Source organism: Trachymyrmex cornetzi, unplaced genomic scaffold (assembly GCF_001594075.2).
Source record: "Trachymyrmex cornetzi isolate Tcor2-1 unplaced genomic scaffold, Tcor1.1 scaffold294, whole genome shotgun sequence".
Lineage (NCBI taxonomy): Eukaryota > Metazoa > Arthropoda > Insecta > Hymenoptera > Formicidae > Trachymyrmex > Trachymyrmex cornetzi.
Window position 1 is genome coordinate 133801 of NW_017297628.1, and position 18126 is coordinate 151926.

Here is an 18126-nt window from a genome sequence, read left to right on the forward strand (position 1 = left end):
CAATTACTAATAATTATTAATAAAGTTGAGTCAACCTGTTGAGATACCGGAATATTAAAACGCGTCTATAACATAGTTGACTCGTGTAATAGTTACTTAACATGATATTTTATTATACGCTTTAGTAGCGCTTTGTAGTACATATTGCGTGGCTAACTGAGTCCACTATCATGTCTGTTTGGATAAAATGGATCTGATGTTTACGTTGAGCGTGTCAATCTGCGTTATGTAAAGCATACGTTTCTGAGAGACGAAGAGAATTCGCAAGGATATATACGAGAGTTCGAAGAAGGATGAAATGATGCCTCTCGAATTTCGAGTCCTCGCTAAATCGTGCCAAGAGGCACGAACTTGAAAACAAACTTATTAGAAGTTATTAAAAGAACACAATCGGCAAAATTATAACTGATATTGAAAAAATCTCAGAGATTCCAGGAATTCTTAATATGATTGGCAAGATATAATTAGGTAAATAAAAATCTCGTTGCATTTCTGGAAAAATTTTAACTTTATTATCTTTCTTTTTTCTTTATATGTATTACGAGCAAGACCATGACATACAAAAGCAAAAAGTTAAGTTACCAAACGTAAAATAATACGTGTAAGAATGTAAACGAAAGTATATATTTTATACTTTTCCTGATAAACGAGTTTTACTTTTAATACTTAATTAATTCCCGAAAAAAATTAATATATTATATACTCTTTAAATTCTTTGGAGTGGAAGCTCACTCTAAAAAAGTAAAGAATGAAAATTGAGTCAATCTTGAAAAAGAATGATTCAAATTTAAATCTTTAAGGATGGTGTTCATAGCCGGTTTTTATCTTAAGATGCTAAATAATGTATTAAAACGCTAGATATGTACTTTTTGATTGGTTCATGACATCTTAAGACTGTACTTAAGACGATTCTAAATATAAAATCCGACTATGAATAAGAGTGAGATTTCACTCTAAAGTTTTAAAGAGTATAATTACGTATAACACGCGAATATAATTACGTATAACAAAATGCTTTCAACAAAATATTTGTATCAGCTTCTCGCAATTTTCATTTTATCTCCGTTAATTTTATCTTCGTACAAAAGAAATTAATATATATCGTCATTCCTCTTTTGACGTGCGTCGAAGACTCACTTCTTGCAAATGTATATCCGGTGAAATTTATTTGCAGTCTCCAGGAGAAATGCCGTAACGACGTCATCGACGTGCTCTTTCGGTTCCTAGATCGGAAAACAAGATGCACGTGCTATTCCCGCGTCCGATGCACGCACAGTGTTGACGCGGCAGCGCTCGTAGTGTTCCAGATTTTACGAGGAATATTAAAGCCCATAGTGCACGGTTTGTTTTGAAAAACATCGTGCTCGCAAAACATTCGCCGGCCATTGGTCCAGTTCGCTCGCCCTCCTCCCATACGCTATTCTCCTTGACATCCTGTGCGGCGGACTTGCACTAGGATCCAGTAGCACGAAACTGCATAGAAACTATTCTCGAACAACCGTTTTTTGAACGTTTTTCCTTGGATCAGATATTTTTGGTAACGTCTTACGCGATACATAAAAAAAATGTTCTTCTTAACGAAGTTAACCCTCCACTGGCAATGTAGAATTTTTAAAACACAGTCGATTTTATATATATATATATATATATATATTGTGAATTCTAATAGATAAATTTAAATTTGTAAAAAACAAGTAAAATACAATTAACTTCTATAATAGTAAAAATTCGTTGTTAAAGCTTTCACAAACAAGTAAGATTTTTTTTTAATTTTTATACTGTCCGAAATAATATAAATATTTACACTAAAGTTTGAAGATCCAGGTTGCAGAGTGAAAATTTCATACTACTGGCGAGATTAAAAATATTTAGAATATTTAAAATACGAAATTTTAACCCTCTGATATCACAATGCCAAAATTTATAACGCAGTTATTAATAACCTGTAAACCCACTTAATTTATGTTAATTAAAAGGTACTAATTCCCAGGAACCAAAGTGATAAAACTCGTATATAAAAAAGGATATTAACTATATTTTAATAAAAATAATCGAAATTTGCAAATGTAACATAAGAAAGTTGAATCATTTGACATTTTTGTAAAGATTTATAATTGAACGGATCTATTAGATCATCAGCTCCGGAGGGTTAAACGCATAATATTTAGTGTGACATTTACCTAATAACGCATCGCGTTATGTGAGTTAATATGATATTTAATTGATATATTACATTTAGTATAATATTTACATATAATAACGCGACGCATTAGATAAATGCCATACTAAATATTACACATGTAATGCAGTTTCTTATAAATAATCTTTATGATGTTGAAATTAGAGCTCTTAACAATTTTATACAACAATCATATACCTTAAATAAATTCCTATAAATTAAGATATTTAATATTCAATGAAACATAAACAGTTTAATAACAAAAGTAATTCTTTCGAGCAATTTCCTGGAAGAGAATTGTATTTTTCAATGATAAATAATTAAGATTTATTTCATTTCTTATATAGCCACTGTTACACTTTTTTACACGTGGATTTTCGCCAAACTACTGTACGTAGCTGCCACAGAGTGCTCATACACGATCTTGGTGTGTAATAACTTTAAAATGAAGCGTTACATTTATTAAAAGCCAATTTTAGTGATTTATACATAAGACTAATTCACAGTATAAGTTTCTTAAAATCGTTGCTATGTCTACGCTAATCGTATATTTACATCGTAATCTTCGCAGAAACAATTTCGCTTTAATTAGTATAATTCACATAAAACGTACATATTTTGTACGATTAAACATATACATTATATAGCTCTATTTATTCAATTCTATATATCTGTATATATAAAAAAACTCTCTACAACAAGATGGCTTTTCTTTCTTCTGTATCTCTCTTCTTACAATAGATCCATATTTACTAAGAGCTACCGTTTCATATCGCAATAGAAAAGATAATTACGTTAAAAAATTGTTTTTTATAACTTGACATAAATTTTAAGTTATATAATCTTATTCCTTTTTTTGAATTTTTAAAATGAAAAAGAATGTTCAATTAGTTAACTTTAAATAATATATCTATACATTGCAAAATATCCAAAATATAAAATCATAATGATTATACAATGAATCGAAAATAAAGGTCAAGCTGGATCTTTAGTGCTGAAATAATTTTGTGTGAATTTATACATATATTACGAATTCAATCCGTCAAATTACGTATTCAATCTTTCAATTGCAAAGATACATTTTAACACTTTGAGGGGCACATTTTTTCTATCTGACGGATTCCTGTGAAATGTCTTGCAATTCTATGTTTTTTTGATGTCCCTCAAAGAGTTAAAGTATACCCAGATAAAGGGTCGATTCAAAAAAATATTTCTTTGCTATACAGTTAAAGAAAAAATTTCTTTGATTTAAACATAATTTCTAGGAATGCACCGAATATTTGGAAAGTATCCGATATCCGGTATTATCCAGCACTTTTTTACTACACGGATATTCGACCGGATAGCTGGATATTATTAGTATCCGGGAATATATCCGGTTGAAATTTGATATTATTAAATTGTTTTTTCTTGTATTGAACAAATGTTCTAGAAATAAGTATGCATATTCATGATGTTATAATATCTTATAGTACATTGTTACAATCTTTTTCTCTATAAGTTCTTTTTTTTTTTTTTTTAGAAGACACTTTCTCGAATCCGGTCGGATATCCGAAAAAGCCCGAAGATGTCGGATATCCGACTCAAAGAAATTGCCTTTTCGGATATCCGATCAGATACCGGATATCCAATGTTACATTCTGTCCGGATATCCGATATTCGGTATCCGGTAATCAAATAAATTTTTCTATTTAATTTCAAAAAATAATGTTTAAATCAAAAAAATGACGTAAAAAATTTTTTCTTTAACCGTATAGCAAAGAAATATTTCTTTAAATCGAAGAAACCTTTTTCTGGGTGTATATTGGATTCACGAATGAGGAAATTTCGGAGCGAATACTAATTACAGTCGATCCAAACGAACGCGTTTTCTGTTCTATCGCAATCAAAACGATATCTCATTCCCGTTGTGAACAAACTTTCTTCGCCTCTCGCTCCTCTCGCCAGGATATTAAATACTGTCTAGCAGTCGAAAACGATGTGCGCGAAGATATAGAGGTATTTTCAAACGTTTTATATCGTCGATAAAATGGGGATAAAATCGAGAGATCGTTCTTCGCGATCGTTCCTGTTTTCATCTAACACGGCGGTCTTCGACCGATCAGGACTACAACAGGCGCGATCCCGGCCTTCACTCCTGCGAAAAAGATTCCGGAATCGCTAAAGAATCGCCGTATCGCATCGTGTCGTAATATCTCGCATAATACATGCGATTGTCTCCGTATTGCGTGGCGCTTTACGTATTTAACGAACGTGAACAAGCGCACCTACACAGTAAAGACGCACGACGTACGTACCTTTAACATCGAATTAACACAACAATAGCAATTACACGAGTTTCACAAACGTTTACGTTGTATTTCCCCGCGCGGTTAGATTCGCGAACGACCATCCAATAACATCGCTAAACGATTATCAGATATTATTCGATAATATTTGTTAAATATAATCCGCATTACCGCGTCATCGAGAGATATGTTCAGGGCATCGTTTCATGCATCGCTCACCGTTCGTCGAATCGCGAATCCATCTCGTTGCGATCTAATGCGCCGCGCGATAGATCACGTAGGATCGTCCCTCGTTCCTCGCGACGTCGGTTCGTCACGTAACACGCGCTGCTGTTTAACGGTGGTTCCTCTCGTGTTCACATAAAGCACTTGGAACGCGTCTGGAACTCCATCGGCGGAAATCCCGTCGTTGAGACGCCTGACGATGCCGCGGAGGCCATCATGCCGGACGGGACGCCGACGCCGACACCGCCAACGCCAACGCCGACGCCGACGCCGCTGGTCGACACGGTGTTGGTCCCAGGCTCCTCTTTCACGTTTACCACTGCGACAATCGCCAGACGAATTCGATAAAATTGTTAAAGAGGATTGAATGTATAACGCGGTATTTAAAAATGTATCATCTCTATAAAAAGTGACTGCAGGAATTGGAAATTTATACTTTCCGTATATATATATATATATAAATGAATATCGTCTACGTATGAAACAGTTCGATAAGATCAATATTTATGTTTAACTATACAATTTTATAATTTAAATAAAAAATGTTTTCCTTTATCTTAATTATTTTTTAAAAACATTATTTCTTATTGAAATAATGTTTGATCTATAGAGATTCCTCGATAGATTCTATGGTAAATGTCTACAAACTTTTTTCTGTTACTTTCAAATATAATATAGAAAAATCAGCGATCTTTCATAATTTTTTTCATTTTGTTAAGAAATATGTATATTATATCCAAGGCTGGGTAATATTTAAAATAATTTCATTTCAAATATGTATTTAAAATAAAAATCGCATTTTTTTTTTATTTTAAATGGTTTTTGAAAAATTATTTTCATTTTACATGTAAAATGAAATCATGTCTCTCTCTCTCTCTCTCTCTCTCTCTCTATCATTTAACCATTTATAAAATAGGTAAATGGATTTCTTATGTTTTTATAAATTTTCTCTAGAGAGTCGTTAACGTATAAAAAGAACCAAGTCCCATGATTGGCAAAAGATTTTTATGAATATTTAAATAAACTGCAAATTAAACTATAAAGAGCAAATTAATTTCCGATAGTCTATAAATATCGAATCTTAATAAAAAAATAACTGTTCTAGCTTTATGTAAAATACTATATAGATTTCTAAAAATGTATATTATATGTATTACATATAATATACATATATGTATATTATGTATATCATCTAATCTTGACCGTAACCGGCGCTTCTCATATTAATTTGATTTATTCAAGTAAACGATCTCGATTCCAAATCATAATATTAAAAAATTTTTAATATTCTCGTCAGAAATACTTTATTTATAATACTGTAGTCAGGACTTCAAATTCCATTGAAAATGGATGTCAAACGTAAAATACTTTTAAAAAATTGTATACCACCCTAACAGAAAGTTTTTACGAAAAACTATATAGATTGAAACAAGATCTTAGAAATTCTTAATTTTTCGTAGATATTTGTAGTGGGACGTAGAGTAGTGTTGTTTGTTTGAAAAACCAAGAAATCCTCCGCCTTCAAACAACGTCACTCTACGTCTCACTATGAATATCTACAAAAAACTATGGATTTCTGAGACAAACAAACCTCACTGTATGTCCTACTACGAATATCTATGAAAAATTAAGGATTTCTAAGATTTTGTCTCAATTTATATAGTTTTTTCTGTATTTTTTCGTAAAAATTTTTTTTACACTAGGGCAGGAAAAATCATTTTGCATTCGAAAACTATTTAAAATACCTATTTATCCATTTTACATTTAAAATAGATTCGAAAAATCCATTTTGCATTTTGCATTTTAAATACACTTTTTAAAAGTATTTTATAATTAGTACCGAAATACGGTTGAAACGATCGTTAGGTATTTTTGTTAGGCATTATTGTTAGTATTAATTTTGAAATATATTTATTTTGCTAGCTACTACATGTGTTTATATTTTAAGCTTTTACTTACTTTATGATGTTTCTTGGCTTGTAGCTGTTCTTATTTTTATTGTTGTTATTTATATTGAGCCATTCTTCATTACATATATGTTTATAATTAGTATTTTAAATGGAATTTGAAAGGCATTTTACCCAGCCTTGATTATATCCTTAGGGCCGCTCGCAATAAAAATGATTCTGAATCATTCAGCTATCATTCATCTTTCATATAATATTAGGTGCGTTCCGTTTCACGCATGATGCGCATAGACTGCATAGACAACCGTTCCGTTACATCTAAGGGCCATTCCACACAACTTGCATAGTCGCATAACCATATGCATAAAGAAAATTATCCAATCACATTTCTGTCATAAAGACAAACGTAAAATACGATTGGATGATTTTCTTTATGCATATGTTTATGCGGCTATGCAAGTTTGTGTGGAATGGCCCTAATAGCCGCAGCACACACTCTTGCATAACACATAAAGCGGGGTCTACAATAAAAGTCGTAGAGTCTTAAGTCGTAGAAAATTAACCAATCACAGTAGAATATGAGAAGAATAATCGACTATGATTGGTCAATTTTCTATGATTTAAGACCCTACGACTGCTACGACTTCTATTGTAAACCCCGCATAATGCATAAGGGAATCAACCAATCGAAATTCTTCTTTTCCATGGAATGGGAGGAAAGGAAAAATTCTGATTAGTTGATTCGCCTATGCACTATGCGTTATGTGTTATGCAAAAGTCTGCTACGGCCTTAATGCGCATTGATAGTGCATGGAATGTCCCAGATTCCCCCCACCATTAGCGCATAAGGAACGCATCAGTTACGGGTGCGTTCAGGGAGCTCACTACCAGTGCTATGTAGGGCTACCATTGTTCAGGGAGTTAACTGATAGCACTATAGCTGCGTTCTGCAACAGTTTTGCAACCGTTTTGTGATTCTTCGCTAAGATAGAACTATTCCTTTAAATCTAAAAGTATAATCCAATCAGCGCGACGAATCATAAAACGGTTGCAAAACTGCTGAGTCTGCTGAATGCAGCTTGAAACACTATCGTGACGTTATTGTTGGTAGCGTTTGACGTCATGACTTGCGCTATAAATGCTATCCTTAAAGAGGTAAGCCGGGAGCACATAGAAAAACATAAGTCCGTAAGACGTAATCAGTAAGAAAATCGTAAGGGTTGCCGCACACACCTTCCGTAACAGTAACCATAAGCCGTACCATATCAGCCAATCAAAATTAAGAGTTCAAAAGAATTCTCAACTGTGATTGGCTAATTCTTATGGTACGTCTTATGGTTATTGTTACGGAAGGTGTGTGCGGCAGCCCTAACATTGGATTCGCTACTGGCCTTATGGTCTCTACTGTGATTGGTCAATTCATTTACTGCTTGCGTGTTACGGCCTTACGTTCTTGTATGTGGGCTGTAGTGTGTTGATAGCGTAGCGTTGCGTAGCGTTCGTGTGCTCCATGAACAGCGATAGTGTAGTGAATACTGAAGTGAACATTTACTACGTTTACACGGCACGCTTTACGCCGAAGTTATAACATCGATATTATGAAACTGGCCAATCATAGCTGTTCCTCTGAAGAATGGAATGACTGTGATTGGCCAGTTTCATAACATCGATGTTATAACTTCGGCGTAAAGCGTACCGTGTAAACATAGTAATTGTTGGCCGATACTTCGAAATTAATGATCGCAATAGTATTCATTACACTTAGGCTGGGTTCGGGGAGACGCTATTAGCGCTATTTGTGTCATTCTATCTTCATCGTCCATTAAATGTGAAATAAGGATAGTATGACACAAATAGCGTTGATAGCGCGCTCCTCGAACGCAGCATTAGGGTACGTTCGGGGAGACGCTATCAACACTACCAACGCAAACGCTACTAATAGCGTATTCGATTTACTGATTCGACCCGACTCCGAGTCAGTAGTCTGTTCTGTTTAGCTACAAAAGAAGAGCTAAATTGTGTAAGAAATGCAGCTAAAAAGAACAGACTGTTGACTCAGAGTCGGATCGAGTCAGTAATCGAATACGCTATAAGACTTTAGAGGTTAAGATATCTGTCATCTCCACTCGGTACAGCGCTATGTATACATTCTGTATTTATTACACAAATTCTCTATTTCGCAAACACAAATTCACTGTTTTAAAAACAAATTCATTGCTTTACAAACAAATAGGCGTGAACGCGTCTATTTGTGCCACGTGTTATTTATGCTGTTTCCGGCCGGCGCCCAGCAATGGCATCCTTCCGGTCTTATGTCTTGACTCTCATTATAGGGACTCTATGTTCGTATATCTAATAGCGCGATAATATAGTGAGTTCCATGAACGCTACCCATGCACTACCTCGGAGGCAAGAGCGTTGGTAGCGTAAGTTATGGCGGCAAACGCTATCGACAATGACGTCACGGATGGCGTTGGTAGAGAGCAAAGACATAGAGAATGGACTGCGCGATTCATATCTAAGTAGTGTATCAAATGTGATCGACAATAATAAGAAAGAGGGACCGTGAGAGACGGCCAATCTCCCTCTCATTCTCTCTCCCATTACACCATTGAATGGAAAGAGATAGAAATGGCCGTCTGCCACGGTCCCTCTCTCTCATCTCTATCGACCATTTTGACACACGGATCGCGCAGTCCATTCTCTTAGGTCTTTGGTAGGGAGCTCTCCGAACAGCGTTAGCGTTCGATAGGGCTAGTAGCGAGCTTTCCGAACATACACTTAAGGGTCCTCTACATAGAAGTTGTAGATGGTCGTGGAGTCTTAAGTCATAGGAAACCAACCAATCACAATCAAATATAAGAAGAATACTCGATTAGAATTGGTCAGTTTCCTACGACTTAAGACTCCACGACTGTCTGACTTCTATGTAGAGGACCCTTTAGGGTGCGTTCAGAGAACTCACCAAAGACATAGAGAATAGACTGCGCGATCCGTGTGTCAAAATGGTCGATAGGGATGAGAGAGAGGGACCGTGGCAGATGGCCATTTCTATCTCTTTCCATTCAATGGTGTAATGGGAGAGAGAATGAGAGGGAGATTGGCCGTCTCCCACGGTCCCTCTCTCTCATTATTGTCGACCACATTTGATACATTACTTAGGCCGGTATTCATAGTCGAGTCTTATTTCAAACTGTCTTAAGTAATGTCTTAAGACACTAATGCAGCCTTCTGATTGGTTCGAGACTTCTTGAGACCGTACTTAAGACGGTCTTGAATATAAGATCTGACTATGAATACCGGCCTTAGATACGGATCGCGCAGTCTATTCTCTATGTCTTTGGAGCTCACTACCAGTACTATGTAGCGCTACCACTGTTCAGGGAGTTAACGGATAGCACTATGAAACACTACCGTGACGTTATTGTTGGTAGCGTTTGACGCATCGACATCTAGAATGGACCGCTGATGGCAATGGTGAGGGTAAAAAGACGATTAGAGTGAGAGGCAGGAATAATAAGATCGTTCTTTCTCTGTTTACTGAAGCCTGATTGGTTGTTGTTAATCCAACAGTAGTTAGAAACAACAATAAACAGAGAAAGAACGATCTTATTATTCCTGCCTCTCACTCTAATCATCTTTCTACCCCCACCATTGCCATCAGCGGTCCATTCTAGATGTCCATGGTTTGACGTCATGACTCGCGCTACAAATGCTATCGCCAAAGAGGTAGTGTGTTGATAGCGTAGCGTTCATGTGCTCCATGAACAGCGATAGTGTAGTGAATACTGGGTATCGATCATGAAACTTTTCCTAGGATGAAAAGTGAAAAGTGAAAAATTTCTCCATTAACTTCAATGGTTAAAATTTTCACTTTTCACTTTTCATCCTAGGGATAAAGTTTCATGATTGATACCCTAAAGTGAACATTGTTGGCTGATACTTCGAAATTAATAATCGCAATAGTATTCATTACACTTAGCTTTTAAAATGGATTACGTGGAAATGGAATTGCGTGATGAAGTTATAGAAAAGTTATATGTTAAAATTGAGTCCAACGGATGTCGTTAAAGCAAATAATTATAAGGTTATGGTTGTCCAATATTTTGTAATTATACAGTTTAGCTCAAAAATCAATAAAATTATACTAGTTCAACGCGTTTTTGCATAAAACGAAAGAATCTAGCAGAATCTAAAGAATCTTGCTCTTGCTCCATTTTGCTGTATGTAGTATGGTTAGGACAAACACTATATTATTATTGTTCACAGAGCTTGTAATCGCTACCTCTATCTTGGCTCCGTGAACAGAGATGGTAGCGTTAGCATTGGTAGTGCGGTAGTGAGCTCCCTGAACGCACTCGTACAAGTTCGAGCTGACGTAGCTTATGTGATTCATGCAAAGGCGCGAAATCGTTCAAACGCACGAATTTCTGAAATAAGGTCAATGGATCAATAAGTTACACGAATTTCCTGTCATCATTGATTCTTTCCAAAGATGAGATTAGTAAGGTTACGAAAGATACGACAGAGATAAAATATAAAATAACAAATTTTAAGGTTATATAATGTATACATATATTTACGCTTCTAATGACAAATCATATCCAAATAATGCATAAGTTAAAAGATAAAATCAAATGAAAAGTTGTTTTATAGATCTAAATTTGCTTGCAACAATTGTGGCGAAATAATTAAACAATAGTACAAAGGCACCTGCTGAATTAACATCTGAGACATCAACATCCGATCATTGTGAAGAGGATGAAAATTCAGCTAATGCTTTAACGAAGGGATTTTTATGGCCTGATGCTGCTGTGTATTTACTTTTGGAATTGTATCGCGAAAAAGAGACGGATTTCACTTCGGGGATGAAACGAAATCATATAATTTGGTCTGAAATTGCGTCCAAAATGATTAAAGGTTCCAATGGAAAATACAACGTCACAGGGCAACAATGCTCGGTGAAACTATCAGGTTTAAAAAGAACTTATAAAAACATAGCTAATAAAAAGAAGAGTGACAATTGTCGCAATTCATGGGCATTTTATTCGGTAAATGTTTTTTAACATAGTGTTTTTATTTCAAGATGTTTGAAGTCCATATATCTAGGTTCTTTCAAGGATTTTCATACAAACGATATCATGTAAAAAAACATTTTCTTACATTTTTTTAACTAAAAACAAGTTGACTAATAGGAATTCTATTTGTCAACAAATAACACACTAGCCAGTGTTGTTAAAAATTTAATATTTTTTAAATTTCTTGATTGGGGGTGATCCCGATTGATCACGGCTCGATTGGACACCACAAATCACAGCGACCAGTGCTTAGGAGCTTTGTAGTTTCAAGCGCTATGAGTGGCTCGTGTCCAATTGAACCGTGTCCAACTGGGTGCCACCCATTTGAATGTGAAGATCATAGATTCTATATTTGGAAAAAAGGCGTATGTAATCCGTCCAGTTATTGCGTCAAGCGAAGGGCCAGCTGAACCTACACCGTCAACGTCAACTGAACCAATAACTAATTCGCCCTCATCATCGAGTAAATAATATAAAAACAATTTAATTTTTATAACTATTTATATATTGGGTATATATGGGAACAAGTTTCCGCCCACTGTAGAAAGACGTCGTTAGTAGCATTGCTTGTGTGTTTGATAGAACGGCAACACATGTGTTTGAAAGATTTGTGTTCAAACTTTTGAGCCCAATAGTTGGCATTCGTTCGAAGCGTAAAAAAGAGTAACTTTTTTTGCGTTGAAGATGTTGGAATTTATTCCAAAAAAGCAACATTTGCGGGAAATTTTACTCCATTATTTTATTTTAAAGAAAAGTGCTGCAGAATCGCATCGTTTGCTCGTAGATGTTTACGATGACCATGCTCCATCGAAAAGCAGTTGTAAAGAATGGTTTCGACGATTCAACAGTGGTGATTTTGACGTGCGTGACAAAGAACGCGAAGGTGCACCGAAAAAATTTGAAGATGCAGAATTGCAAGCATTACTCGAAGAAGATTCATGTTTATCGCTCGATAGGTTGTCAAAAGAATTAAATGTTGATAGATCCACTGTTGGAAAACGTCTACACGCAATGGGAATAGTGCAAAAAGAAGAAAATTGGGTGCCATACAAATTGAAAGAGAGACATGGAAAGACGTTTGGTCATCTGCGAGATGCTTCGTCAACGACAACAAAGAAAGGGTTTTCTACATCGTATCGTAACTGGCGATGAAAAATGGATCTACTACGATAACCCTGAACGCTTGAAAGCATGGGTGATGTCAGGTGAACCAAGTCCATCAACGCCAAAACGAAATATCCATGCTTCGAAGATTATGTTGTGCATCTGGTGGGATCAGAGAGGTGTTATATATTATGAGCTGCTCAAACCGTCCGAAACCATCACTGGCGATTGTTATCGACTACAACTGATACGTTTAAACCAAGCTTTGAAAGAAAAACGACCGGAATGGAACAATAGGCACAACAAGCTGATTCTGTTACATGACGACGCTAGGTCACACGTTGCAAAACCGGTCAAGAAATACTTGGAAGGAGTAAAGTGGGAAAATCTGCCCCACCCGCTGTATTCACCGGACATTGCTCCTTCAGATTTCCATTTGTTCCAATCCATGCAGTCGGCCCTTTCTGGAGAACGATTCAATTCTTATGAAGATATCAAAAAATGGCTTGATGAATGAATCGCTTCAAAAGAACCAGATTTTTTAATTCGAGGAATCTGTTTATTACCGGAAAAGTGGGAGAAAGTTATCGCTTCCGAAGGAGCATACTTTAAATAAACTCACTTATATAGATCTGTTTAAATAAACACATCTTTTTCTTTTCAAAAAGGACGGAAACTTATTCCCATACTCAATATATCTGATTTCATTTAAACGTTAATTAATTTTTATTACAGATCCAATTAAAAAACGTAAAGTAGAAATTGTCCTTGAGTCTTTTATCAAAGACATAAAAGAAGAAAGGCAGGAAATAAGGATAAAAAGAGAGACTGAAAGAAACTTCAGAAATTAAAAGAAGAGCGTGAACATACAAAACGTAAAGACGAACGTGAACAAATGCACAAAGAAAAAATGGAAGTATAAAAATCTTTAATAGATATCTTGAGAGAGTTAGTTACTAAATCCAAATAATTTTAAGATTCGCAATTTAAAAAATCCAAATAATCTTAAGATTTGCAATTAAAATAAAATTGCAGAATTTAATTAATTCTGCAATTTTATTTCATTTTCTCTACTTTGTTAAAAAAAAAACTGATTGAAATATTATTTTGTTCGTTTTTAATAAATAGTGATATCTATGTAGTAAAACTGCATCTGGCCGAAATTTCGGTGTTGAATTTAAGACTTTCGAAGTAAAACATATCAAACTTGAAGTACTTTCTATACTTCCAAAAGCTATTTAAGTTATTTTTAAATATGATGAAAAGTTAAATTTTATGTTAATACATATTGATAATATATATTATAAAGTGGAACAATTTTGTTCATGGATGTACTTTAGATTCAATTTAATAAGATACTATAATACTTTTGATACTTGTCATACTAATAAAGTTAATTTTTTATTATCCTTTACGCCAAATATATGTCATTTTATATCTAAATATATCATGGAATGATAAAGAAAATCCAAAAATTAGTTTTTCGTCATTTACTTGTAGTACAAATTTTATTAATATACATTTCTGATATATGTATCATACATTTTCATTGTATCTTATTAGTAAGGCATTTGTTATTTCGATTCTTTTATCATTACCTAAATCAATTAAATTATCATGTAACATTGGATCTACCACTTCATCGTCACCGCGATATACATCTACATTGAAGAGATCATTTTTTAAAATACAAACATTGTATAACACACAGCAGGCCAAAATAAATTCCGGAATTTTCTTAACATCAGTTAACGGTAAACAATCCAAGAGAATCCGAAATCGTATCTTTAATTGAGCTATATATAGCTCAATTGCCATTCTAGTAGATGATAGGCAATAATTGAAGTTTTTCTGCCTGTTCGTTAAGTGCCCATTGTTTCTATATGGTACCATTAAGTGTGGATGAATACCATATGCAGCATCCCCGATTAGATGGGAATTTTCAGGAAAACATATTTCAGGTCTTGCAAGAAAATCTCCTGCCGGAGAATTACGAAAAACACGAGCGTCGTTACAGATCCCACGTGTCCAGCAAAACAATGCGTGAAAAATTCAAGTGAATCGCATACAAGTTGTACGTTAATGGAGTGAAATCCTTTTCTGTTTACGTACGACGCAGGATCTATTTTTGGAGTCCGAATTTTAACATGTGTGCCGTCAATAGCACCAATGACATTCGGAAAACCATATGCTTTTCGAAATTGTTCCATTACTTTTGTGGCAATTTGCCGATCTTTTGGCCATTAAATATGTCGTGGAGCAACACAATGTAATGCATATGTTACACGCCGTAGTGCTCTAAATGCAGTTCCTTTTCCAATTCCAAATTTAGTGGAAGCAGATCTGAATTAAATATGAATAACTTAATAATTTTATCACAAAATTAATATACGAGGTCGTCTGAAAAGATTTGAGCCTCATCATGAAGATGGCGTTACTCGTCAAAGCCATTCTGGTATTATAATCGTGATACTTACGAAAGATATCTGTGACAATTGTGGCCACTTTGGACGTTCAGTTTTTGTTTGACAATCATTTGTGTCGTCATTTTGTAAAAATGGAAAAAATTGAATATCGTGCTATAATTAAATTCTTGCATTTGAGAGGCAATACGTCTACGCAAATTAAAGCCGAGTTGGACGCTGTTTACGGGGATTCCGTCCCATCATTTGCCACCATGAAAAGATGGATAGCTGAATTTAAACGTGGTCATACCAGCTTAGCTGATGATGAGTGTTCTGGACGGCCAACAACTGCGACCACCGATAACATCGAAGAAATTCATCAAATGATAATGGACAACCGTCGAATTAAGATTAGGGAGATAGCAGAGGCTGTTAAGCATATCAAAAGAACGTGTTTGTCATATATTGACTGAAGAATTAGACATACGTAAGTTAACCGCGCGTTGGGTGCCGCGCTTGCTCACTCTGGATCAAAAACGCATTCGAATGAACATTTCTAAGGCCCTGTTGGAGCGGTTTAAGCGAAACAAGTCGGATTTTTTGCGTCGATTAATAACGGTTGATAAAACTTGGGTCCACCGCTTCACTCCTGAAACGAAAGAACAATCAAAACAGTGGACTGCGAAGGGTGAACCTGCTCCGAAGAAAGCGAAGACGGTTTTATCGGCGGAAAAGGTGATGGCGACTGTTTTTTGGGACAGTCATGGAATTGTGTTGATCGACTATCTTGAAAAAGGTAAAACAATAACAGGGACGTACTACGCATCGTTGCTTGACAAGCTGAAGGAAGAAATAAAAAAAAAACGACCGCATTTGAAAAAGAAGAAAGTGCTGTTCCATCAAGATAACGCACCATCTCACACTTCGGCGGTCGCAATGGCAAAAATTCACGAATTGCGGTTCGAATTAATTGACCATCCATCGTATTCACCAGATCTGGCCCCCAGCGACTTTTTTCTGTTTCCTCAAAGTTTGGCTCAGAGGACAGAAATTTTCATCGAACGAGGAGGTCATCGCATCCGTAGACACTTATTTTGCAAAGCAAGACGCTCAGTATTATTTGAATGGATTAAAGGAGTGGGAGCATCGCTAGAAAAAATGTATCGATTTAAAAGGAGACTATGTGGAAAATAAAATTGAATTTGACCAAAAAATTACTTGTTTCTATGTTAGGCTCAAAACTTTTTAGACGACCCTTGTATATATATAATTGCAATTTATTTTTTTTTAACTAGTTATTAACTTATTTATATATATATCTATAAGAATCAGGTGTAGCCATAAATCATATGGTAATAAGGAGTTGTGTCTCTATAGGAATAGGATTTCTTCCACATTTAGTATTGATAGCTCTTAATCCTGGACTGATTATTCGTAGTACTTCCTCAAATGTTTCAGGAAACATTCTATAAATCCAATGAACAAACATGCAATAATTTTTTAATTCTTAAAATGAACACAATTCATAGGAAATATTTCCAAAACTGAATATTAAATAAAAATAAATAAGTATATACACTCACCGAAAATGTTCTTTAAATACATGTCGGGAATATCCAGGAATAACACACTCAACGTAATCGGATATTTTTTCTGAACAAACTGATTCTCCGCGCGTTTCACCTACCATTAATACTGCATATAAAATTTCTAGTTCGGAATGTAAAATGTATTCGTCTTGTTCTTCACTTATATTATCGGAATGTTCATCAGATTCTTCACTACTACTACTACTATCGCAGTCATAATTTACTATGAATAATGAAATGTTTACAGATGCGTTGATATTGATAGCAGCCATCGTTATTTCGCATAGATTGCGATGAAATATGTTCCGTTTCATGGCATGCATTATGCGCATTAAAGAAACGGAACGGAACACATGAACTGCGCATTCGTGATGCGAACCATGCGTTCTATGCGTGAAACGGAACGCACCTAATAGTCTTTCTTCTAATTATGACAAATTTTATATACATATTCTGCTATCTGCGCAAATTCTACAAACTGGATCTTTGAAGTCACACTAGGAATATTAGATTTTTTATTTTTATTAAAATTACACTCACTCTCGGGCCAATAGCATCTTCCAGGCATTGCATCCGTGGCCATCGCGGATTCGTGCCTCCTGCCGCACGTGGCGAAACTGCTACCGAAAGAGCCGCCGCCCATGGAACCGGGCGATCCGGTCGTTCCACCTGGAACATCCAGGTAATTGCCTTGAAACGCTTTGTCTGGTCGTTCAGCATTACCCCGTTCGACAAAAGGAGGTACAAAGTGCGAGAATAGTGACTCACTTAACGAGGTACCCAGTTGGCTGTAGCCGTTCATAGTTGGAATTTGCATCGACTGCATCGGCTGCAATTGCGGCTGCAGCTGTGATCAAAGAGACCTCCAATGATTCGATCAAATAATAATATTTAAATATTTGAATATACTATTTATCAGAAAGTTATATTATACAGATTAATTCTTAATTATTAATTATACGCAAATACTTCGCGAGGGGCGAATCTAAAGAAAAAATAAAAAAGATATTTAAATGTAATTTGTTTGGGCATTATTCTTCTCTCTCTCCATTATAATAAATTTTAAAAAATACTCGAAGTACCTCCATTCGTTGTAAAGATTTCACGCTGCATAAATACAATATATAAAAAAATTTTTTATACATAGACATGTAATAATTTTAGCATGAAAACTCACCGATTGGCAATGACTATATGAGAGTTGCGACTGTTGGAGACCCCATGCGCTATAATGAAAAAAAAGTTTAATACTAATTCGGGGAGGAATTATAATTAAGAGATATACATATACATTTTGAATTAATTAAGATCTAAATGTTATTGAGTCTTTTCTCATTTTAGGATCTTCAGT

At 35.2% G+C, this 18126-nt stretch overlaps 1 protein-coding gene across 1 annotated transcript in view; it reads right to left on the minus strand.

Annotated features, from left to right (window-relative positions):
- Positions 1 to 3976: 3976 nt before the first annotated feature.
- The window catches only part of LOC108762316 (forkhead box protein L2), a 52894-nt gene continuing 38744 nt past the window's right edge, over positions 3977 to 18126 (minus strand). The window contains exons 6-9 of the mRNA XM_018509260.1: positions 17953 to 18001; positions 17544 to 17622; positions 17316 to 17465; positions 3977 to 5011 (exon numbers count right to left, since the gene is read on the minus strand). Coding sequence (XP_018364762.1) covers positions 4824 to 5011; positions 17316 to 17465; positions 17544 to 17622; positions 17953 to 18001 — 466 coding nt within the window. The 3' untranslated portion in view covers positions 3977 to 4823. The remainder of the gene's footprint in view (positions 5012 to 17315; positions 17466 to 17543; positions 17623 to 17952; positions 18002 to 18126) is intronic.